Genomic DNA, 25,731 nt, shown 5'->3' on the forward strand with positions numbered 1-25,731 from the left:
GACTTACAAAGGCAGGACTATCGACATGCAATTGGACAATCATATCACTTCTTCTCCTTCCAGGTAAGAGTACTAATACATTGGAAAACTGAACATTGAGTACTTCCAAGTATTGGGAAAAAATATAGGACTACTAAGATCAAAGGTCTAAGTGATTGCTGCCAAGGCTTACGCACAAATTATATTCCTCTATGTGGTGATTATATACAATATATTGGGGCATCAACCTGGAGCTAACTGCTCTGAAGCACCAGTCCCATCAGAACGATGAAGTCTGAAATAGAAACATCAAAAGGCTTGATATCTGTGACCATTTGTCATCATGTTTAATTTCATCTCTGAATCAGAATTAACTCTATTTCAATTTAAAAAAAAACAAATAAAACAAAACAACCATTTTAAATATGTAACTGCACCATTAATACACTGAATGTGAAAATAGAACAGCATATGGCAAAAGAGATTATGGGGATTAGCCAATTAAATGGTATGACTCAAACCGACATGATCCGCCAAATCTGTGTTTTGCAGCGAAGTATGTGGGGCCATGGGAACATGACTTCACTTAATGCAAATAACAAAGGCAAAGTTCTGAGAATACCTGATTGGGCAAAAAGTATCTTCAGGGAAGCAGGGAGAAGATTGAGATGTTCAAAGCTTACAAGCTAAGAACAAATTCTTCACTTCTTTAATGCTGGCGTTCACAATACCAACTTGATGTAGAACTGATTACGAGCAGTCCCACCAGAAAATAACCTTGACCATAAAGTCTATACTCACTAATTATTCACATGCTTAGGACATAAGATACTAATTTTGACATACAAGACTACAGACCAAATTCTTGGTAATATAAAAACACAGTAAATGTCTCAGTGAAATCAAGTTGCCATAAGCATAAGAGAACAAAATATTCAAGCAGAGCTTCAGGCAGAGTGGGTGTCTGCTTCTAGGAGCTGAATGCAGATGGCAATCCCCACCATCAGGTCTCACAGAGACACAAACAGTTCACCTGATCATTTAACAGAAGGAAAGAGGCAAAAGAAGCAGAAGTATCTAGAAACAGTTCTTCCCAAAGGTGAGATTACTGACACCTTCATGCAACTGCCCTCATTACACCTTGTGCAAGATCTGCTCAAAAGACACATCCTGCAGGAAAACAGGCCATTTTTCTGGCCTGTTTTCAGAAAGGCCATTTTTTCTGGCTCATTGCAGAATAATTATTCTGTTGGTTAACCCCTGGGATTCAGAGCACTTGCCTAAACAGAATTCATTTATTCAAGTTTGGCTGAGCTCATTCCTCTACAGTTATGTCAGAGATGCACGAAGAAATGTCAAAAATCCAAGCAAACAGCAGTTTACAGATATCATACACATGTGACCCATTAGACCAATGAAGTTAAGGCTTTATATTACTTAAAGTTTAAATTTTTGAATTGAAAGCTGTATTACAAAATTACAAAAACATCTTTTATACACAGCTGAAGCCAAACCACCAAAAGGAATCAGTTTCAAACCAAAGCCATTCTTAGATTTAATTAAGGGTTCACCTTGATACAATTTCGAATGCCAGTATTATACAGAAGCATTAGCACTTTAAAGAGCTAAGTGAAACAGAAAGCATGTTGAAAAGTTAAGTTGATAAAGCTACCACATCCACAATTTCCAAAAGCACCTTTAAATCAATGCAACCTCAATAAGGTTGCACACACTTGTCCAACATCTTAAGTTTTCCTTTAGAAGGGACAGCTTAGTAGGAAACAAAAGGAAAAGAAGTCTCAATAAAACAAGTGCAGTTTCAAGTTTTAACCTGACAGCTTTCAAAGGAACAAGGAACTACACATGGCTACAATGGACCTGCTCTTACATAAAACTTGACCATGGATGCACATATATGGAAACAAATGAAATTTATTTCACATTTCCTGGGCAAAATCTTACAATATTATAACCACCTGACTGTTTATCACAATGTGAAAAACTCAGCTGTCTCTTATGGATTTAATGTAAATACAAAGCAGCTTATCCTCTACTTCTATCTCATGCTACTTCAGTTAAGAAAACAAGCTTCAAATCCATCAGTGACAGCTCTGAGATATGTAAGCAAAGTTCTGTGAAAGGTCACCAACATTTCATTTTCATTAACAACCTCCTCCCCATTACGTTTAGCAGAAAAATATTATTTTATACACAACTACAGATTTCCAAGCCATAGCACGTGCTACTTACAAAGCCCTTCATACATTTTACTTCCTGATTATGGCCTTGGTATCTACAACAGGGTGTATCAATATAACAAATCAATATAACAGATCAATAACAAATCTGTATTTTAAACAAAAGTAGTTTATCCGCTTACCTTGAGGAAAAGTATTTGGCTGCACTAAGTACAGGAATGCATGTACTATTTTAAACAAAATTCCTATTGCCCCAGGTTCGTGGTATGCACCTGTATCATAGGTCTTGGCCGGTACAAATCCAAAATCCAAAGTTCCAGGTGGTGGTTTGTATATAGGCTGTACCTCTGAAATTGTACTTCCACAGAACAACAGCAGCAGCAGACAGAGTTCCACAGCCATAGCGAGCAGTATTCATAAAACTGGAGGTAGACGTATTTGTCCAACCAAGTCTAGAAATCTTCAATACATTCACTTGAGGAGTAGCTTTCTAGCCAGGAGAATGCTGGTGAACTCTCACACCTTCAATTCTTAAATGTATTTTTACTTCAGAGTGGAACAGCAGCCTCTCGTGAAAATGACTCAGCGCACCATCTCTGGCAAAAAGAAGAAACAGCTCATTAACACGTGTACAAGTAAATAGGAAAGTGCAAGACAACCTGCAATCTTCTGAAATTGAATGCATCAACAGCTGCAGCAGTGAGCCTGACAGGACAGGGAAGAAAAACATTTTGAGGTTTGTGAATAATATGTTATACTATATACATGGTACTTGAAAGAGGTGGAAAAAGAATTATGCACAGTTCCAGGTCAGTGAGTTTTCAAAAACAAAGAGAACGTTGATACAGCTCCAAGGGAAACAAAACTAAAGGAGCATTGCATGAATTGCGCTTCTGACTAAGTACAATATGTCATGTCACAACAATTACACAATGCATGAAATTACCACCTGATGGTTCTGTAGTTGATGACACTTATTACAAGTCATACCCTGTATTTCTTTAATTTACACCTTTTAGCAAAACCTTCAGTCCTAGATACTCTTAACTGTTTTCCAAGATTGAGGAAAAAAAAATATACATCACCAAAAAGTTACCAAAAAAACTCCACAAACCCACAAACTCAAAACCAACGAAACATCACCCTCTTGACAGATGACAATGGGTGTCAGCAATTACTTTCTATTAATTCAGGCAATCTCAAAGCTCTCCTCAGGAACTGGAGAAAAACAACAATTTTTATTCACAGCTTGCTAAAGCTGAGTGTCATTAAGATGACTTTGGATGGTTTTATATCTTTAAGAACATTCTGAATCTACAAAATCGCAGCAGCTTAATCTACCGCTGCTTAAGAAACATAAACAGAAACACCCCTGGCTTTCCAACAAATTAAGTGACCATGTCTTGATCTACAAGAAGCCGGGTAAGACTCCTTCACTTCAGCGTGCAACAGCAGTGTCTGAGGAAACAGACCAAAACCAACCAAATAAAAGGCAACAGAGAAGCTGCTGCCATTCCCTGGCTCTGGAAGCTACACACACCTGATGAGCGTGCCAGTAAGCACTGCGCTGACTTTCCCACCCAGCAGCCCGGCTTCCCTTTGGGACGCCTTTGCTGATCCCCCAGAGTGCCACTGGCAGGGCCGTGTGGGAGCACACTGCTCATGACAAGACATCACTTCCACCCAGAGAGCACCAGCTGCCTTCCCCAAGCACAGCTGGGCCTCTGCTGCCCTTTCCAGCAGCACTGCCCAAGAGAAAAGCTCTCACTCTCCACCTTGGTATTCAGACCATTCACAAGCAAGAATGACTGCAAAATAACACAAACACCTCATGGCTTCAGTCAGCCCAAGGTTACACCGACACCTTGGCTTCCAAGGTACTTCCAGGTCAAAGAGACGCTGAAGACAGAGACTTAAAACCTGTAGTAAGGTGAGACTTAAATCTCTCCCTGCTTTACAGTCTCTGGCTAAACACCAGCTATCTTTCTGAAAACCAGTAGTTCACAAGGAGTCAAAAACACATTGCAAGCTTGTTTAGTAGTCTGTGGTGAACTCAAAGATAGGTCAAGAAAAACATGGAACAAAGAAATACAAGATGAGATCAAAGACCTAGAGAGAGTTTTTTTTCTACACCGCTTAAATGAGCTAAGAGGGAACACTCAAACCTATCTTTCTTCCTCATGGCTTATGAAAACCAAGAAGAATAGTAGATAGAACAGTAATTGGCTAGTTAGCCTATTACTAGTTAGGCTAACTGTAATAGGCTACAGTTAGCCTACAGTAATAAGGCTACAATTAGCACAATTATCCAACCCTTATTCAAAAAGGAGACGTTAGCAACCCCTCTGAAATATGCTCAACACAAGCACACAGTAATTTAGAACACATAATACCATGGAAAAGAATGTTCTGTTAAAGATTAATGAAAGAAGAAAACTAGTTCAAATCCAAAATATTCATTTTCCTCCTTTAATTTTTTACTGAGACTAGTTTTCTTCAGCCTAGAAGATACTTTTTAGTGAAGTTTTATCATATGCACATCATATGCATATAAGGCTAAACACAGAAATGGTCAAAAAGTGGAAACTGCTTAGGCTGCATTTTATTATCAAATCTCCAGAAACCACAGAGGACAAAATATCAAAAGACCACAACTAGGTGAAAAAAAATTCATTTTGCCTTTATGGCAGAACAGTGAAAACTGTGCAAGTCTGATACACAGATAACTGTTCTGATGCCAAAATTACCTTTGTTTTTACATATATTCCTCATATATATTCATAGCTCTGTGGACTATTATTGTATAGCTATATCGTTTCCTAGCTAACTCCTGAAAATTCCTGAAGGCCTGTTCTAATCTGGCTTCTTCTGGGAATCAAGGCCAAGCCACCTTCTCAAGACAATTTCTCATATTTTAGACATAAATAAGGTAGAGCTAGCAGTAAGAAGGGGGGGCTTCAGAAGGGGTCAAACCAAGAGGGGAATTACTTCATTAACTGTACTTCTATTTGGGGATTCTTGTCAATTATGCTGATTTGCTAAACTTGTAAAAGTGTAAAAGCCCTATATCATGTGTACATTTTCAATGCCATTTTGGCACGCATGTCACCGTGTTGTGCACCTGGAGGGACCTTCAATAAATGGTAACCACTTTTTATCACCTTAACCTTGTTTGGCTCTTGATTTTAGGGACTCAAAGGCAACAGTTGAATTTTTTTCCTTAAAAAGAGATTTCAACAATTTTCCTAAGTCAGGTTTAGTTTTCTGGAGGTTTCTGAAATACAGTTGCAACACTTCAGTGAGTCAGGAGAAAAAGCTCACACATGGTAACTGAGCCTTCATTCCAAAAATTAAGGAAACCAATGCAAAAGCATCCATTTCAGTGAAGTGTTAGGTGTGGTTGAGAAAGATGAAATTGAGAGAATGATGACTTCTCTAACTGGTGTCTTAGGGCAAAGCTCTCTGTAGTGGTCTGTTATATTAGAGAGAGAGCAGAAGAAGATAAACTACACACACAACTTTTTTTGTTAAGATTTTAGATTAAAGACAATTTAAAGTCTATCTAATTACACAAACAGGCAAATAGAACAGTTAAAATGTTCTCCCAATGCAGGAAAACAATCACTACACCTTCTAGAAGTAAGTAGTCATGTATTAGCCAAGTGGGCATTTTTAAGACAAGGACACTACTGAAATTGCAAGGACACTCCCTGTACTGCGAAACTGACAATGTGTAGTGGAAAAACCTAAGTTTCCAAAACTACACAGTCTTCAGTCAAGCTTTTATAAAATTCAAGTGAGTTTCCTGCAAATCAACAAATCTGCAGAATTATGACCATGTTCTCTTCCTCTCCCTTTGCTGGCAAATATAACACAGTAACCATGGTATAAACAATCATACTGGGCAATTCCTCCAGACTGACACCAGTTCTTCTCTATCCTACATAAAACATTCATATTTTCAAGGTTACATTAATAATAATAATCAGGAACTTGCAGAAACACTATTAAACCTGTAACTTAAGATGCCTCTGAGCATCCAATATGTATTCAACCTACCTAAAAATAACGCGGATGTAAAAAGCTCCCAGCAGTTCTCCTTTTCTTGATATCTAAAAGAAACTTAGCTGGGAGCTTATTAGCTAGACAAACAGCATTAAAGAGGAAAAATCTATCCCTGAAATCTGTAATTCTGAGAACTTCAAAAATGACATACACAGGAGTGACACAAATAAAGAGAACTGAATAGCAGTTTATGCTAATCTTCATTGCAGCATGTGGGCATCTCATTTCCTCAGACACAGTGTGGCATCACTGCAGTCAATGAGTTACAGGAACTGCCAGCACAACTCTCTCCAAGTTCAAGTAAACAGTGAATGAAAAGAAGCTGTGTGAGACTTTGCAATGCTTACAGTAATTATCAAATAAGCTACCAATTTCATTGCTACACACCCTGTGAAGTACTTAACAAGTTAAAACAAATTAAAGATTTTCTTTATTATGTGTCGTCCATTTTGGAAGAGACTCAAGCTTTTGCATTTTATTCTGTGGCTGACACTAATATTCTATATGTGCAAGTTACTAAGCATAACCCCTGGGGTTTTAAACACTACCTGTGGAGAACACAATCACCCAAATATGGAGAACACCATCACCCAAAAATGCAGCAGCGTTATCATCTCAGATATATCCTATCCTATTTGTTACTAAAAGTATTTTCTGAAACCAACCTCTGCTTTAAGTTTATCGAGGGAAGAGGAGACAGAGCTAGATGCTTTAGGTCAGCAACTTCCATGATACACCAACTGTGAATAACAGAGCTCAGAGGCAGCATGATGTGCCACTCTTTGTTCCAATGGAACTGGCCTCCTTCTGTTTAACACCACAATCCATGCAAATACAGCACTGCAGTGCAGCGATGCAACCATGATTAACCCCGTGAACTGAAATTCAATCAGCCAGGGGCTAGACTGCTAAAGCTCAGTGGGGGTGCCTGCTGGCAGTGAACCAGGATGGGTCGGGATGCTGGTAGATGCAGTTGTCCATAGGAAGCCCACACAAAGGTTCTGAGTACATTTGTTACATTTTTTCAATCACACATTTGAAAATCCAAGTCCATAATCCCTGTCGACCATGCCAGTAACCACCAGAAGTGAAATTAAAACAGCCGCAAAACAGAGTTACAGGCAGACTGAAACTCCTAAGTATGCAAAAAAAAACCCCAAAAAATAACCAAACCCACACCACCACCTTCCCATTCAAGAGACCCAACATAGGAGGCCAACTTAGATACTGGAAGCTTAAAAAGGTATAGTTTTGTGTTACAAAATCTGCCTAGGCCTACCAACAATTACAACCTGTTGCCATAGGAGGATTGAGAAGCAGATAAACATAATAAACACCAGGGACTGCAGAATAGAGCTTGGCAGCACTGAGAAAAACTAAACAAATAGCATCTTCCACAAAAGGCAGCCTTGGTACCATCTGATTTGCCTGCTATATGTTCAAATCAAGTAAGTGAAAAACTGGATTGGGTCAGGAAAAACTGAATATTCAGAATCCAGTTTGCTCTGAACAGCTTCTTACTAATTTCAAAATTAATAAACTTAAAAAGCAACATCAAAAAATTCTTCTGTTTTACAAGTCACAACCATCTACAAGGAGAAGGACACCTGTAAAAATTCCAGGTGCGATACCTTCCCCCAAGTAGAAGCAGGTCTGATTTTCAGCTGACTGCCTAAATATTTAAAATACATTTTCACTAACCAAATAATTTATTTAACTTGATTCTAAGTGGTGCATTTACTCCAGTATTCATAGATCATTCTTTGTTAAATGACTTTCCAGCATCACATAGAACATTGTAAAACACACTAAGTCCAGCCCATAAACAGGCAGTTTTTGGGAAGTGTGAAGTGATAAGCGCTGTGTACTTGTCCCAACACCAAGGTACAGCAACACCACGCACGTTTCTCACTAGCAGCTGAGACCAAACCTTTCCTTCACGTTCTTTCCAATTACTTACACAGCAGAGACCTCTTCCCTCTAACAGGCTGCCTCGTCCTTATCTGCAAACTGCAGAGGAGCGCGGGTACCGCAGCTCTGCCTCTGCTGGAATACCGACCGATGTGGTAGTTTCTTTACCGGCTCCTCTGCATCTGTGTGCAGGAGACAGAGCCCATGTTTACTGCCACACTGCCCCTTCTCCCCAGCTCTGGATGAGGTCCCCGGCTCACTGCAGAGCTCACCTCGGCTCAGGAGGCGTTTGGCCAGCCGGGGCGGGCAGGCGCGATCTGCCCCGGTGCACAGCGGGCAGCCAGCGGCAGCACCGCCTCAGGGAACTCCTCGGAGGCGGGCGGCATCCGCCGCAGCGCTGCCGTGCCGAGCGCGGAGCCCGCAGGGGCGCACGGGCCCTCTCCCCGCTCACATCCACCGCAGAGCCAAGGCTGGGGGTCGCCTCCCTGCCCCCCCAACCCCTCCGCCCCTGACGAGCCGATTTCGAGGAGAGCACAGCCCCGTCCGCCTCCCCGAGGCGGCTCAGACGACCCCCACCGCCCTCCTCCCCCCTCCTCGCCCCGGGCAGGTGCCCTCAGCGGCCGCCCTTTTCCTCCTCCTCCTTCCCGTGGAGCGGCTTCCCCTCTCCCCGGAGATCTCTGGGGCTCTCCCCGCGCGGCTCCCGCCACTGCTCTCCGTTCATCTGCCGGTGACTCACAGCTGTCCCCGACCTCTCCCCAGCCGCCGCCGCCGCCACACAGGACCCCGGGAGCGAATGCGCACCCCGCGCCCGGCGCCCCGCTCGGCGAGCGGACCCGCCCTGGCTCCCCGCGGACCAGCCGCATCCCCCCGCCGTGCCGCAGCCCCCTCCTCGCGGCCAAAGCCGTCTCTCCCGCCATCCCGCTCCCCAGCCCCCCGCAGCACTGACCTGCCCGCCGGCCGCCCCTCTGTCCCCGCCTCACCCCGCGCTCTCAGGGCGCCTCCATCCCGCCGCTCCCACAGGTCGCTCTCCCAGCCTCTGCTGAGCCCCCGGGGACCCCTTCCCGCCGGCAGCCCCATTCCCTCGGGCACCCGCCTCCCTCGACGGCCACTCGCCCTGCTCGCTCGGTTTCACGGAGCTCCGCCGCCGCTCTCCCGCGAGGGAAGGGGCCGCGCTCTCCCGGCCACGACCTCCCGCCCGCAGCGGGAGAAGGCGGAGGAGCCTCATCCCCGCCTGCTGCCCCCCACGGCCCCGCCGGGGCGGCCAGGGACCCCTCCTCACGTACGCTCCCGCCCGCAGCACTCACCGGTCGAAAGGGGACAGCGAGCCGGAGACGGCGGGGCACGGCCAGACAGCACAGCACAGCACAGCCCGCTCCGCCTCAGAGCGCCGCGGCAGCCGTGGTGGCGGTGCCGCCCGCGCATGGATTATGGAGGGCGGGCTCTGCCCCGGGCCGGGGCTGCAGGACCACCCCGACAGGCCGGGATGGTGGGGGGAGGAAGAGGAGGAGCGTGAGGGGTTTAACCCCGGCGGGATGTGCTGGGTGAGTGGAGCTGGTGATAGGCTGCAGGTCGGGCTGAGCCCGCACCCCTGCGACGGCACAGCGGTCGGTGACCTGTTGCATCTCGGGCAGGCTCCCGCCCCGTTCCCGGCCCGCAAGGTGCTCCGCCACGCCGGGACCCGTCCCGTGGCCGGGCTCCGCCGAGGCACATCCCGCCTCGCCGCCCCGGGCATGGCCGTGCCATCTCCGCTTGGCCATTGCCTCTGGGGTGGGTTCGAGATCAGGCCGGTTTGCTTTTCGCATCAAGATTATTTACTCCGTTAGCTTTTGAAAAAAAAAAATAAATCTTGTTTTACTCTTCTCGAGAGATGTCCTTATTTCCTGATGGGTTTAGCATTTTCTTTAGGGCTGTTATCTGTGTTCCTAAGTGTTCTCTGTTCCCGAAGGCCAGTAATTTACTGGTAAAATGAATACATTGACATACAATTTCAAAGGCTGTGCTTTCCTTCTGCCTTGTGCAGATTTGTTTGTGCTTTTGATTTTTATTTGCAACTTCACTATATTAATGTGGTTCCTCTATTGCAACAGTAAATTATGAACGTGATTCTTGCCTCTGTTACTACACCCTCTGTTATTCAGCATCACAATTGCATTGCAAGACAAAGCAAGAATTTTTGCTGGACGTCCAAGGTTATGCTGGTTCCTTGGAAATCAGTAAAAAAAAAAAAAAAAACCTGATGGAGAAGGCAGTTAGTCTCCTTTTTGCAGGCAGAAACAAATCAAGGCTGCAGCGATGGCACTGCTCTGCATTGCTAATTTAAGCCTGGCCAAACATCGAACCATTTTCCCACAGGCAGTATTCGGTGTTGCTGAAATCTACCTGTATTTCAACTCGGGGCATTTGCCAGCAATGCACATCAAAGAACAAGTTGCTACACTGGCTGCACACAGAACAGTTATCCTGAACGGAGCTAATCTTAGCTTGTTCAGCAGCAGGATTTGTAAAGGCACAACCCCAAATGGAGTGTTACAGAGCTCTGAGAAGGGCTCTTTTCTAAGTTCTTGTTGTAGTTGTCATAGGCATCCTAAGCCAGGTGTCAAAGAGGAACAGAGTAGTCTTGGGGAAAACAACACCTTGACCGATGGACAAATGTGTTAAATTAGTCAGTCTGACAAAGAGAATTACAGTTCTTGTCTTAAGCTTTGCATGAACCTTGTTCTAAATAGAAGAGAATATTCCCTCCAGATAATGGGCTGTGAGTGCCCAACACTGTTAATGAGACAATGTGCTGAGTTTGAGTCCCTTGCTTCCATTCAGAGTTAAACCAGAAAGCCCAAGTCCTACTGACCTCAGTGACTCACTGACTGGTTTTAAAATGCAGAGTGAAAGCATATGGCTATAGTGATAGATATCTGCAAGGATGGAATAGTCTGTAGGACCTCAAAGAGAATGTGGGAATGCAGAGGAAAAGAGCGTGGAATGAAGTTGTAAAAATCTTGACTTGATGAAGCCAAAGATATTTAGATTTTTTTCTTGGGTTACTAATTTATACAAGTGATAGGTTTTCTACCTTTTATGGTAGGCTACCACAGTACTTCTGGATGAGAAATGTCTGTAGTGTGCATAACAAGGACATGAAACTAGAGTAACAGGAAAAAGATACTGGCTTTCAGACAAAAATTGAACCTGAATCACAACCAACGCTCCTAATGGAGGCGTTTCTTCAGCAGACTAAGCCAACACCTATTTTATGATTATTATTATCCATGCATGACAGATCTCCTGTTTATTTTCATAGATGTTGCTATCAATATAAGAAAGCTTTTCAGTCATTTCTGAGTTTCTCTGTACTCTTGGGATCTAGCCTGAAATAAAGGACTTGCCTAAGGTGCCTGGAAGTGGTTGAGTTAAGATAATTTATATCATATTGGCTACTGAAAATGCATAGTCTGAGTAGCACCTAGTTAGGATGTCAGAGCTTGTCACTGTGAGATGGTAAATGGAAGCATGACCTCCTCAGCTGCCTCCTGTTACATTGCTGGCTGCCCCAAGCATGTGTCTGACCTGAAACTGCTCTGAGCAGCTGGTGACCTTTCCTTGATGTTTCTTCTCTGCTAACTGCATGTCAGGTAGAGACAGACAGCTGTAAAGTGGGAAATACTGTGCCAGTTTGCAGCCCTTTCCCTCTTGTGTCCCTGCCTTCCAAATCCCCGCCGTGCCTGGGCTAGCTTAGCTGCACGCTCCTGTGGGCACGGCGAGGGATGTGCTGCTCTGTGCTTTGCCTGCATGTGGGACACAGTCACATTCAGGAGGCACAATGTGTGAAAACAGGATGGAGGCTTAGCAAGCCTAGAGACATCAAGAAAACTTGTCCTTGAGGGAATGCATCATCCTCTATCTGTGGTCCTTTGTGCCTTTTTAGGGTGATTGGGCTAAATTTAATCAGGATGCCTTCTAGCTTTGTTCTTTGTGGCCAAAACTTTTAAATTATGTCAGCACTCAGAGCTGTGGTCAGGTTCCCGAGGCAGCTGAACCCTAATTGCTCACATAAATGAGGAAGCAGTCTTTCAAACCACAGCACAGTAGGTGATAAGGCCTCCGAAAACCTGCTGTATAAGCATCCAAAACAGTAACAGCTGGAAGAAAAAAACCTGACCCATACTCTGTGGTGAGCATTTGAAAATCTGGCTGCGTAACAATCATGTCTGTTATCTCAGAGGAAAATCCTCAGATAACAGGAAGATACATGAGATTTAGAGCTTAACTATAATGGTTGTATCATGTAATTGATTTTTAAGTAGAGCTTGTGATTAAAGGTCTATTAGATAAATAGCCTTTTTCATTAGTTGGAGTCCAGCTAGGTATAGTATTCTCTGAAGAGGCTTAAATCACAACCCCAAACTTTCCACCTCCCAAAAAAGAAATAGGACAAAGTAAAAGGTATAAGGACATCTTATATTGTGTTTAGTCTTCATCTGGATGTTTGTTTAGGGAGAGAAGGGTGCATGGAAGTGTGGGCGAGGAGCAGCATGCCTTCTCTGCACCAGGGCTGTGGAGAAAAGTGATTTACATACACCCTTTGCCAAGAACTTGTCAGAGTGACAGCATCCAGCATTCTGCCAGCATCTCAAAACTGAAGCAGCTCTACCCTTTAGCCCAATGCCTGCCCACTTTGCTCTGCTTTCTGTGGGTTACAACCCCAGAGTCCTTCCCTGTCCTCTGCCACTGCGCACTGCCTAGCTCTGCCCTTCCTCTTGCCACTCAATACCACGCTTCCCTTCTGGCCTGGCTTAGCCCTTTGGTTTCTGCCAGCCCTCCCAATTAGCAAATACTGACCAGCAGCACTCACCAGCTACCTGTATGGCCCATGGCCTCCTCTGCTCAGCTCCCCACATTCACCCTTTCTCCCCTCTCTGACATCCACAGCTGCAGCCTTCCTCATCCTTAATTCTTCTGTGGGATGCAAGGCTTAAAGGATTACAGGCTGTATGAGTTCACAACCCGAACTCCAAGCTGTGAACTCCTCCAGGCTGGAGCCAGCCTCACCCAGGCTCTGCACGCTCTGTGAGAGAAGAAAAATGGAGTTAGAGCAAGCAGGAGGAACATCTTGCTGTATTAGAGACAAAGCATGCAAAATTTGAAAGAATTATTGGAATCCATAAAAATGGTGGGAAACACTACAATTGCTGTGTGCTATACTCTGACATGTATTTGCTTAGTTTCTTACTTCCAAGGAAAAATAAAAAAGTGAAATGGACAATGTTACTCACATTAATTCTCAAGCTTAGAAAACAGTGTGATGTTTCATTTTAGACCTTTGATTCATGCCAGTTTAGGGTATGATTTCAGTAAGGATTGCCTTCATTTGAACGGAAGATTTATATCACTTTAGGATGCCTTCAGAGAGTTATGTTTTGTCAGCTACACGTCTTGCCATTACGCTCTGTTGTGCCCCTTTCTTGTGACTGTGATAAATCTGCATGTCAACTCATCAGGGAACTTAAAAATTATATTCTTTGTTTTTCATCTGAGGAAACAAACCAGTAGTAGTTGCTATAACAGATTTTACAGCTAAACAAAGATGCAAAATGACAGGGATTACATGATGGATGTACTTGGAGCTTGTATCTTTTATGAGTTCTCCCACCCCCCCATACAGACTCATTCTGTTTTTCCATCATTGCTATGTTTTATTTCTGCTTGCAACCTTTGCCTCTTGGCATCCTGATAAACTACAAAGTCAGGAATCCTTGAAAAAAAATTGGGAAAGGCACATGTCTTTTTGACACTAGAATAAAATTAGTAACCCAAAAGAAAACCAAAATGTCTTTGACTCCAGCAAGTCAATATTTTCTGCAGCTTCATTCCACGCTCTTCTCCTCTGCACTTTCACAATCTTTTCCAGTTCCTGACTTGGTTCTGATGCTGTTTGGTAGCAGGTTGGGGTGAAATGGCCAACTACCACTCCAGGTTTTGGTTCCAGCTCCAGCACCTTACACTTCTCAGGTGACAAAAAGGTCCTGGTCAGCATGTCCAAGGTTCTTTCTGTGGGAGCTGGATGTAATGAGTTGTCTGATAGAGGACAACATGGCCATATCAGCAAGGGCATTTCAGTTTGTTAGAGAGCAACTTATGGCTTTGGATGAACGCTTTCAGGTGAAGTCCTCCTGCACATGTGTCATTTCACCTGATAGAGAAAGAGATTTTAAATAAGGATACTCCTGTTTACCAAATTTGAACACCCAGTTTGGTGTCTTCCCCTTCAGAGGTCAGGGTACTGCCATGGGACATAGGACTGTTCTCAATACTTGCTCAATTGACTGTTCTCAATTCCTTGCTTGTGACCAGCTAAGCACTGCTACCAGTACAGCTCTTTCTTGTGATATACTGATATCTTGTGGGGGATATACAGGCTTCAGCTGGGCTGGGTCCCACAGACACGGTCACAAAGCTCAGTCCTGGCTAACAAATTCATCTGTGCAGATGATGCAAGTGGCCAGCAGCTGTATGTGGGACAGCACGAGCCTAGACAGTGACCTCACCTCAGGCTACTGTCATGGACACCTGGAGATTAGAACGGATAGATTCTTCTTCTCTCTTGTGGCTTACTTATTTTGGGGCTTTTTAATGAATGCACTTATAAATTTCTTCTGAAAGCCAGGATCTGAGATGGACTGGTTGGGCAGAGGCCAGAGAGGCTGTAATACACAGTTTACACAAACTATGAATACAATAAAAGTATCTATATATCAGTAAGAACAGAACAGTACAAAAATATTTAATCAGCTAAACTGACTACATACGTGAATGCTATCCCAGAAGCAAAGTTATTGATCTGGATAGTCACTTTTCAGGAAAAAGAAGATTGGTTTTCATCTCTATTTGTGACTCCCTGACAAGTAGAAGCCCCCTCAGCACTGGCTGACTATCCTATGCTTTCCACAAAATGTAATCCTACCTCAGGAGCTTAGCTGCAGCAGTGACCTTCTTTTGTCTGCTTGCTGTGTAGTAAATGCTGTCTGACGTGAGTAAAGAAGATTGGAAGAAGGTTATTTTTAATATCATTATTAAATAATCTGTAGCACAACAAAACACAAGGAAGGAAGGCATCCATTTATTGTTTTCAGGGAGAATGATACCACCACCTACAACATGTTGTAGGGAGCTCATAAACAACACACGTCGTAGGATTAACCTGCCAGGGCCCCTTTGCTCCAGTTTCTATTATTAACTTTACACCTACTGCAAGTCTCCTCAAATGAACTATATGAGGTATAATGATTTATCCAATACAGACTATACCTCAGCTGTACATTTATTGCCAGGATAGTAAAGGCCTGGGTTTTAAAAGCCCTTCACAGAGTTGTGCTGAGCACCTGATCCCTAAGGTTCTTCCAGTGTGAGTAGAGAGCAATTTTTATCATTGTCCCAGTTTTATGGTCTAGGCGATGAACTTTTCCCTCCCTCTCCTCGTGTTCAGCTCCACACTTAAAAATTCCCCCAACATTTCTGTCCCCATCCTAAGCTCCCAATTTCCACAGAACAGCTGGAATAGCAGCCTACTACCCACAAGCTGTTACTACACAAAACAGGAGTGCAACCTTTCCCCTTTGTACCTCTCAGCTCCATCTCCCTCTTTGGTCTTCTCAAGTTTGATACAAAACTATTCATTATGGCTGAGAAAAAGACTGCAGCCCTGATGATAATATGACAAAGCAAAATGACATTTTTTCCCATAAATTAATGATTTTTTTTTTCCTAGGAAGGTGTTTTCAGAATTTTGTGAAGATTGGCTCTTTCTTTCCCTAATGTTCTCATTAATTTATTATTTCTTGTATTTTTCCTATATTTTACCTTCCTGCTGCTAAGCTTTAAGAGACCAAGAAATTGTGAAGCATTTCTACTGTTGAAGCATGTATGAAAAAGAAAAGCTGACCTTTAGCCCTGTTTCTTTGTCTTTTTGCATGTCAGAACATCAAATGGTTTTCATTTTGTAAGTATTTCATGGCAACATTAAACCTTTGAGAACAGAGAACACGTACGTTAGAGGACACCGGAGGTTTCTTGCTTTAAAGTTAATCTATAATCATAAAATGTGGCCTGACTTGAGGTAGCAGACAGCTGTATTTGTGCAGGCAGCAGAGCGAGGATCAGCCTCATGCTCCAAGAGCTGCAGAGTGCCTCTTGGTTCTGCCTGCTGCAGGCTGCAGCTTCCCTCCCTGCTTGAGCTCACAGTGGGGCTGATGAGTGCAGCAGGGGTGCCTCCACACTGTTGTCTTGTTTGAGCTGTGCTCAAGGGTCCAGTCTCTGGCTCCATAAGTCCACATGAGTCTCCAGACTGGCACAGTTCAGGGAATAGTGAAGTCTGGGGGATGCAGGTTGTTCACCTGAGTACACCCTGCAGTCTGCACCCTTTGGCCTGGGAATAGAGGCCCACATATACACAGAAAACAGAAATTGCACTCATCAACCATAACTGAGCAAAACAAAGACTGACTCTCATCGAGTTTGCTCATCACCTACTTTCATAAAAGGGACTGTGGGAAGTCCTGCACTCTTTGGTCTGTGCTGCATCTTGTGAAGAAAGGAATGGTCAGGTGTTGTTTCATAAGCTCCTTGATTGATATCTTTTTTCCTTTAAGCCAGAGAAGACTATTCTGATTAACTTGCATGTGACTTATATGCACAACATACACAAATCCACGAAGATTTATACTAGTTTCAATATTAGGCTAGCAGGTATGGCAGGCTCCTGGGAAGAGGTACCTGGGTGTCAGATGAGAGTAGACTTTGGTATACTGTGAAATGTCTGTGAACAGACTCTTCTCTCATCATTAAAGACTAAAATTTTAGCCTTCACCTCAGTAGTCTAGTTTAATTTTCCAGTTTCTTTTTCACTCTTTTGAACAACCTCACAATAGTGATGACCAGTGTGGTGGGTCCACGGTACCAAGCAATACCAAAGAATTAGGTGTGGTACCACTCAGTGGTGATAGTAAGTCTTCAAGTCTGACCTCTACATCTTGCATCTTGGCCCAACAGTGTTTGGTGCCTTTTTGAGATTGAGATTTTACCTTTATGAGATTATTTTAGTCTTGTCCTTTGACAAACTGAAGATATTATGATAGTGCAGCACCATTCTTGAATCTTGCCAGGTAGAAGTTCTATGCTTTTATCTTTTTTTTTCTTAATAATGTATTAGGAAAAAAACCCCACATGTTAAATAATGAAACAAGTTTTTAAAAAGAGGGTCTGTTATTTGAACAGGCAGTGGTCCAAAGTGGACATGACAGATAAAAGATTTGGATTTTGGTGCCAATTCCAACTAGAAAGCAGCAGTATTCCCTTCAGCATATGAAGTCTGCAAACCCTCCACAGCTGCTGAGGTAGAAAAGGCCTTTTGACAAATCTGAAAGGCATTATTTATTATTCTAATGCTTTATCTATAAATCTGACCCTCACCCATATTGAGGCAGTTGTTCTGCTCTTTATTTCCCTGTACATAGAATTACAGATACTTGGGTCTAATAGCTTAGAGCTAGGATTGCAAACTCCTGTTTCCATTTCCCTTGCTACATGGACACTTCATTAAATTCCTCTGCATTTCATTCTGCCCATTTGATGAGGCAACCACAGAAAGACCTTACAAGGGAATTAGAGGCATAGTCCAAATAGTAGTAATTTTCACCATGTTTTGGTTAAGCTTTCTCTGTTTCTGTTGCACCTTGCTCATCCTAGCATTTGCCTCTATACAGACTTGAATGTTTGCTTTTTTCAGATTTGTAGCTGTTGCCCTCTGCTATTTGTAGTATGGAAATAAATAAATTCCCAGTTTGTGCTGTAGTTGTAAAAGCAATCATCCTATAAAAAGTAACCCACAATTCACTGCAGTAAAATGTATTAGTTTATATATTCTGTATGAGCTGAGAGTTGGTACAGTAAAGGCATGTAATTAAAAAGTGCACATGAGATGTATTTTGAGCTTTCCTTAGCAGCTGTTTCATATTATGAAACATGCACAGTGCAGTAGTTTTGTAATTGGATTTAAGTAGTTTGCAGAATATCTCAATACACAGAGCAAAACCCAGCAAAATGTTATAAAAAAGTGTGCACAGTAATTCCGCCCAAGAGTTGCCAAAGAAAGAGCAGAGAGATCACATCAAAAATATTTCCTGCCTATGTAAGTCCATGAAAATTCCCAGAAATACTAGGAAACATTCCCTTGGATGGGAATAAATACAGTTTACACTGAACTCAACAGGAAGAGATAAATGTGTGTTCAGCTGTTGGCCAAATTTGAATTCTGGTATACACCAAATGTTATTGGTTTGTACTGAATGACACAGAATACCACATACACTTAAAAACCTCTTCCAGTTGAATTTCCAGCCTAAGTTAGTTTATATTATAGCCATTTTGGTATTTATTTTCTGTAAGTACCTTGTATTTTTATTTTTTCTGAGAAGCTCAATTTCTTTTTTAACATTGAGGTTCTTCTGTGATGAAGGAGAGGAGATAGTATTTCATAACTGGAAGCCTAAATCACAGAATCCTAGAATACCAGATTGGAAGGAACCTCAAGGATCATCTGGTCCAAAGTTCTTGGCAGAGACACTTAAAGATTTAAAGTGTATTATTTTCTCTCTTTCTTTAAGAGGGGGGAAAATTCTAAGATATTTTTGCTGCTGAAGCAGGATTTGCAATACTACCAGGGACTGCTGTTCTATTTGTGAGCTAAGATTATTCTCAGTGAAATGGCTCAGCTCCCTGAGGTTCTCAAAATTCCTCTTATGCCTTTGCCAGATTCACAATAGTCTCACATTTGTTATTTCACTAAAAAGAGAAAAAAAAAAAAGAGAAGGGAAAATTATGTGTTTGGCTGAAGTAAAAAGGAGAAATATGCATGGCTGAAAAGCTTCAAAAGCAACTCCATAGAGCACCTGTGTGCTGAAGAGCACTGAGGATCATTTACTGCTTAACCAGGACAGACAGCCCCATGTCTGCTGCTCCACACCCTGGGATGGACAATGAGAATCTAAAGCCCCTCACTAGGAATGTCTGTCTCACTCATGCTCACCTTGAGGAAACAGTTCACTTTACTGACTGGCAAAATGGTTGTAATAAAACTTGTCTTTTCCCGCAGCTTTTTGCCAACATATATTTCAGCAGTGCTTCTGGAGCCCTGTTTGAAGAGCAGTGTATGGTACAGTACAGTGTCTTGGGAAATCAGACAAATAAATGCCATGTTTAGAAATAAATTTTCTGTTAAATGAGATCACAATTGGTTAAATTGCTGGGTAGTTAAGGAATTCTTGCTCTTCTTGTAAGATAAACAGACTTTTATTGCAAACAATTCTTGTCTTTCTAAATCAGTTCCAGGAAACCCTATAATGTCAGTCACTATTAGCATTTGGAATAGCATTAAGAGCTTTATACAAGCTCATATTAATCTGTCTAGGTTAACCTTTGTATCCAGGCTGCCTCAGTTGCTGTATTTCAAATCTGCAAAATGTCAGTTCTTTTTGGTGGGCAGGAAGAGGTTTAGCACAGATTTAGCAGTGCTTTGATCATAGTATGAAGTCATTTTTAACTTATTTGTGACGAAAATAATTTATCTGGAGCACTTTTATTCAGCCTTATTAACTGAGTTGTTTAAACAGTTGGAGCAAACTTGTAACCTCTCTCTTTTGTTCCAGAAGCTGCTATGAAGACCAGATGACTATTAAGATAGATAGTAGTGTCAAAAATATTACATTTCATTGGTTCAGTGGATCTCATAACAGGAGAAATACCACATGTGTAGAGAACGAGAGTGGGAAGGGTCCCCAGTTCCCCCTCCCAGCTGCAAATTCTTCCCAGAACACCCTGAGACACTTGTCCACTTGCACTCTAGCACCTCCATTGAAGGCAGTGCCTCACACTGTGTCCCTCAGGCAGTCTGGTCCAACACTTAATTATGCTCATAATAAGAAAATTTTCCTAATATTTAACCTAAATATTATTGCTGAAAATTAGGTTAATTTCTGCTCATCCTTCCCTCAGTGGACATGGGGAATAATTGATTGTCCTTCTTGTAACAGTGTTTGGAATATGAAACATGCAGTGGAACATGTTAGCATATCCTTCCTCTGGTCTTCTGGTTTCTGGATCAAAGCCCAGTTCTTCAAAGCTGTCCTAAGAGTCATGTTGTCATTTCTGTCTTGTGACGTCTCTCCAATTTGCATGTGTCCTTTAAAACATATAGTTCCCCTGTGTAAACATGCTACTCCAGCTGAGGGCTCCTTTCCTGAGGAAAGCAACCTAACAACATCCCACATCATGAAGAGCCTCTTCTTCATGCACTGATGATTCTGCCTTCTTGGTAGGCACACGCTCAGTGTGTGTTGGTTCCTGCAACATCCAGAATCTCTTATGCAATACTGCTGGTAAGGCATGTATTTTCAGAGTTGGGCTTTTTTGGGTGTGTGTTTGATTTTTTCCTCCTTTTCACTTTGCTTTATTTGATTTCATGTATTTAATTTAGAGCTTTCCCACTTTCTAAAGACTATTTTGAATAATTCTGTCTCCAAAATGCTTGCTGTTGTCTCTCAAATTGGCATCAGTTGCATATTTTATAAGGACGCCCTCCACTCCTCTATCTGTATCATTAAGGAAAGTTTTGGAAGGTACAGAATTGGGCCCCCCAAAACTCTACTTGAAACAACTTCAAATATTGTCACTGAACCATTGGTACTAAATGTGCTATTGTGTACAATGAAAAGAATAATGCACCATCAGTGTTCTTGGCTGCACATGGAGCAGGGTTAAACATGGTTTTGTGGGAATAGCACAACACTAGGGGTCAGAGAGGTTTGATTTGGTTGGTTCCCCAACTTTTAATACATATGGCAGAAAGCTACTGTGACCTCTTTTTCACTGATTTCCTTGTCTGTAGAAGGGAAGCAAAGCTGCTTGTGAAGTGCATGGCTCCTCAGAGGGAGATGCTATTTCATTGCAGGATGTCCTGGCTGTGCTCTGGCCCTGTCATCACTCATGCAGCTGAAACAAACTGTGCTGAGCCCAGGGAACCTGTAGGACATGGGACATGCAGTGTTGGTCTCAGAGCCCAGGTCTGTACCATGCCCGGGTCTGCCCAGGACCCTTTGCTTCCATTTCTCCTTCTAGCACCCAGCAGTGGAATGCATGTTTGTGCTTGGCTGGCACTGGTGCTGTGTGAATCGTGGCTGAAGCAAATTCTAATTGCAATTCCTTGCATGCACCTGGCACAAACTTCAGTGCTGCTGAAATGTTCCAGTCGCCAGTGAAATAGGGGGGTGGGATGAGATTGTCTTCACGGTTGTTGCTATGATTTTGTAATTCATATTAAAATAGTTCTCTTCTTTCCATCCTGCTTTTAAGCTTCCTTATAGTGATGCAAACTAGGTTTTTAATGCTTATTTGCGGAAAAGGTTGTGATAATATAACAGCTTGAAGCCAGAGTGAGATTTGGAATCATGGGGGTAAACACAACTTGTTCCGAATAAAAATGTGCTGAAATGCTTGCTTGGTGCCCCACAGAGCAGCGGGTAACTGTGTGAGGAGCTGAGCACAGCTGCAGCCTGCAGCCCCACGCAGGGATTGCACAGCTGCAGCCTGCAACCCCAAACAGGGATTGCACAGCTGCAGCCTGCAGCCCCACGCAGGGATTGCACAGCTGCAGCCTGCAACCCCAAACAGGGATTGCACAGCTGCAGCCTGCAGCCCCACGCAGGAGCTGAGCACAGCTGCAGCCTGCAGCCCCACGCAGGGATTGCACAGCTGCAGCCTGCAGCCCCACGCAGGGATTGCACCGCTGTGCCAGGGACCCGGGGCTCAGCCCCCAGGGGGTTCTGGGCTCTGCTCCCACACCTTGGCACAGCCTGTCAGACCCTGCCCGCATTCTCCCTGCTCTGGGGCACTGGGATGACTGATGCTGAGCCTTTGAGGGGCAAAGAAGAAATGTAGATGATCCTGGAGGAATGATAAAAAAAATGTTGATGTTTATGACTGGCTGCCTGCTTGCTATTTAAACATGCAGGGAGACATTTGATAAATATTTAAGTAGCACCAATTTATCTAGTGCTGTACATGTTTAACAAGATGAATACTAAAGAGGATAAATAGATTAAGATTTCCAAAATGATTATGCCAAATGTGTCTTTTTACTTTGGGCCGCTGTGTAGCAAGGATGTTTGCACCAGTGTAACTGTCTCTTAATATGTTAATAAACCATGTGCTTTGAAACCCCGACAAGCATATCCTGCTGCAAGGTAGCAATGCTGAACTAAGCAGTATTTTGTGCCACTGCAATACTTCCATGGTGTATCAACAAAACATCTTCAGGTCCGACCAGGCTGGGGATTCTGCACCTCTGCTGTGGCTGACCTTGAACATCTTTATTCTCACCTTGAAATGCTTTGCTTTGAAATGAAGATGATTTTAATGTTTAATATTTCCCTTGCACACATGCACACTTTTCTCAGCAAACTCACATATAAATACATGTGTATACACATGAAATGTGTGACCTCTGTGGATTTTTCTCTCAGTCACATGTGGTGAGGAGTAAGTTTGAGTGTGGAAGATTAGCTTGAGTACTTTGTATGACACATAAAGCCTCTGTGAATCTCTCTTGATTAGTTCTCCTATCCTGACCCTAATACAGAGGTAAAAATATTTAATGGCCTGTACTAAATTAAGTAACACAAGACTGTGACTCAAGTATGCATGACTAAATCTAGTTTAGTGATTCTTATGCTGGAAGTGTGTCATCAAGCTACCCCCAGAAGAGAATGGCTTAGGTAAATACACGACGGGATCAGCTTGCAAAGGAACAATCACATCTGAATACTTGTTTATATTAGTCAAAAACATTCAAGAGCCCTCTGGCAGTGCTGGGCTTTTACTTCAGATAGTAGGAAAGCCATTAGAAATGAAATTACAGCACCAACATTGAGAATTGTTCCCTTTTGTTGTGTTCTGATTGAGAAAAAGGCTGCCTTCAGCATGGCAACTGTGCAGCTATCATGGCACTTACATCAGGGCAGAAGATTCCAAATATATTTTAGCCCCTTTTCCATGCTTTTATTTGCTTCCCCCACCCCACCAGAGAAGCTCAGCTGAGTTCAGAGTGTCGTGTTAGAGCACAGACTCATCCTCCACAGAGGTTCAGTCTCACATGGGCCAGGACAGGACAAGACTGGAGCAAGTTTTCTTGACAGAACAGAAAGAGCTGAACTTCTGTTTTCTCACAGTGAACACCTCCTGATCCAGCTCCCACTGAAGAATGGAGCAGAGCTGCCTCTGCCCCCCAGCAGAGCAGCCCTGCCCCACACAGCCAAACCCCCACAAGCCCCTCACCACCAGCAGCAACTCCTCTTCTTGTAGGCAAAGGAGGGAGTGGCTGCCTCATGTGGGGTTTTTGCTGACCCTGTCAGGCTTCTGCCTTCAGCAGCTGCTTCTTTTGCCCATGTATTAAACTGCTTAAAGGAAGGGGAGACTTTCCACATGGTCTGGTGAATTCTCTTTTGAGCAGAACTGGAGCTATAAAATCCTTAAAAACACTTTGTGAAATACATCACCGTGTATGAGAAATATAGCCAATATGTCCATATATAAACAAGGATTTAATATTAAATGCATTTATCCTCATTCTGTCACCCATGGAAAGTTGTTTTCACCATTAAAATTATGCATGACAACTTCTCTATCCATTCTGAATGCACTGGACAGGAGTTAGTTTTCCATATTCAGAGACAAACATACAACACCTTCAAGCACAAATATTACAAATATTTAAGATGTTTCCTGAAAGATTTAATTCCATTATCGATTTTTTTAGACAGCATGTCAGACAGGGGCAAAGCTCTGGGTTCTGCACTGTGGAAAGATCTTCCTTTGAGCTTATTAACAAACAGTAAGAGAGAGGCTGTTGAGGCTGTTGAAGCTCCCTCCCCAAGCAAGGAAGGGGCACTTCACCAGGGGGGCAATAAAAAGCCTAATGGGAAGCTACCAAAGCCACAGAATTATTTTATTTTGGAGTGACTTTCCAGGACAGCAGGAGTCCTGGTGCCTCAGAGGCCAGGGGCTGAAACAAAGACCAAAATACTGCTGCCAACTGGAGAAAGACCCAGGCCTTCAACTTCGTTCCCTCCAGTTACACTGTGGAAATCAAAGGGAAGGTAAAGGAGTTTTCTTGTCCTCTGTAATTGGAAAAATATGTAGAGGATTTATTTCCTCCAGGTTTTAAAAGATCTGGTTCTTTTACTTACCAAAACAAGAGGGTCTGAAGGAGGACTCCCCAGCATGTGGCCCCTCTTGGAGTCAACACAATTTTTCATGCTCCTGCTGGGCAGAGTTACCTGGGGGTCCCTGCACTGCCAACACCAAGGCAATTACCAGAGCAGAGAGGCAGTAGATAAAATGTCAGGAGATAGAAAACACTAGTTTCTTACTGGCTTCTGTATTAACAATTGTTTTGCTCCAAATACAAACACTGTGGTCTGTTGCAAAGAGCCACTTAGGGATGTGGAAGCAGAGGAAGAGCTCAGGGTGAATTTGTGCTGCTTTTGAGTGAAGTTTCAATAGCATATAAACACTGGCAATGCTCAGCCTCTTGCTGTGAATATCTTTTTTCCCTAGTCCTGGGGTGAATTGCAGTATGAGATACAGCCTTTAGAAAAACATTAATTAGTATTTCAATCCACAGCATCTAGCTTGAGCCAGCTGTTCTTTTAGATTCATCTACAGCAGCACATGCCCATTTCTGAGGTTTTAGAAATAAATTAGTCTGTGCATGTACTTGTTTTCAGTTGCATGTAGAGAGGGCACACATTTTAGGTGAATTTTCCCTCCAGCAACTTAAAAGTTCAGTATTTGAACATCCTGCAATGGAAGCCCTCATTCATGGAGCTGCAAGAAACCTCTTGTGATGAGCGAGGGCAGGAGAGGTGAAGGAATCCTCAAAATGCCATTCCCAAATTGCCATTCTGCCTTTGTAATGGCTGCTGGGAGCTGTACATGTTCATGCAGAGACTTATTTTGAGCATTATTGTCAGGCTCTTCCTGGCACATTCTCCTCTGTTTCATCAGTAACAGGTCAGAGTTACTGAGTGATTGTGCATTATTTACACATCAGTGCCGTGCAATTTCCATCATCCACCTACAGAAACTATCCAAATTCAGCAGCACACTTACCTATTCATTATGCATGACTTCCCAACTCTCAGATACACACTTCAGGCCATGCTTTCCTACATAATTTTTTTTTCCTATTTACTAATTTACAGCTCCTTTGCCCTACAAATATATGTAATTCATTCTGAATATTTTATGCAAAATGTAATACTAATGGGATTTGAGTCTTGCTGATAAGGATTCAGGTTCTCTAACTGGTATTCATACAAAACTTAGTCTCTAGGTTTCAAAATAGATGTGATCCACAGTGCAAAGCTGCTTAAAGACACAGAAACAACAATGCTTAAAAGAGAGAAAAGGAAAAAAATAAAAAGAAAGAAAGAAGAAGTGTCTCTCATGCAGTTCCTCAGGATTTCTTCCTAAG

The 25,731-nt window shown here is 42.9% G+C and overlaps 1 protein-coding gene across 16 annotated transcripts in view; it reads right to left on the bottom strand.

Moving 5' to 3' along the window:
- Positions 1 to 9,603, bottom strand: part of PROM1 (prominin 1) — a 62,914-nt gene extending 53,311 nt beyond the window's left edge. For 12 of the 16 annotated variants that reach the window (XM_038135310.1, XM_038135308.1, XM_038135307.1 and 9 more), the window contains exons 1-2: positions 9,458 to 9,602; positions 2,360 to 2,773 (exon numbers count right to left, since the gene is read on the bottom strand). In XM_038135310.1, coding sequence (XP_037991238.1) covers positions 2,360 to 2,579 — 220 coding nt within the window. In that variant the 5' untranslated portion in view covers positions 2,580 to 2,773; positions 9,458 to 9,602. Of the gene's footprint in view, positions 1 to 2,359; positions 2,774 to 8,202; positions 8,632 to 9,457 lie in introns of those variants that run through there. The other 4 variants (XM_038135309.1, XM_038135303.1, XM_038135298.1 and 1 more) reach the window with 2 other exon arrangements.
- Positions 9,604 to 25,731: the final 16,128 nt, after the last annotated feature.

The sequence above is a fragment of the Motacilla alba genome, chromosome 4 (assembly GCF_015832195.1).
Source record: "Motacilla alba alba isolate MOTALB_02 chromosome 4, Motacilla_alba_V1.0_pri, whole genome shotgun sequence".
NCBI classification, from domain to species: Eukaryota; Metazoa; Chordata; class Aves; order Passeriformes; family Motacillidae; genus Motacilla; species Motacilla alba.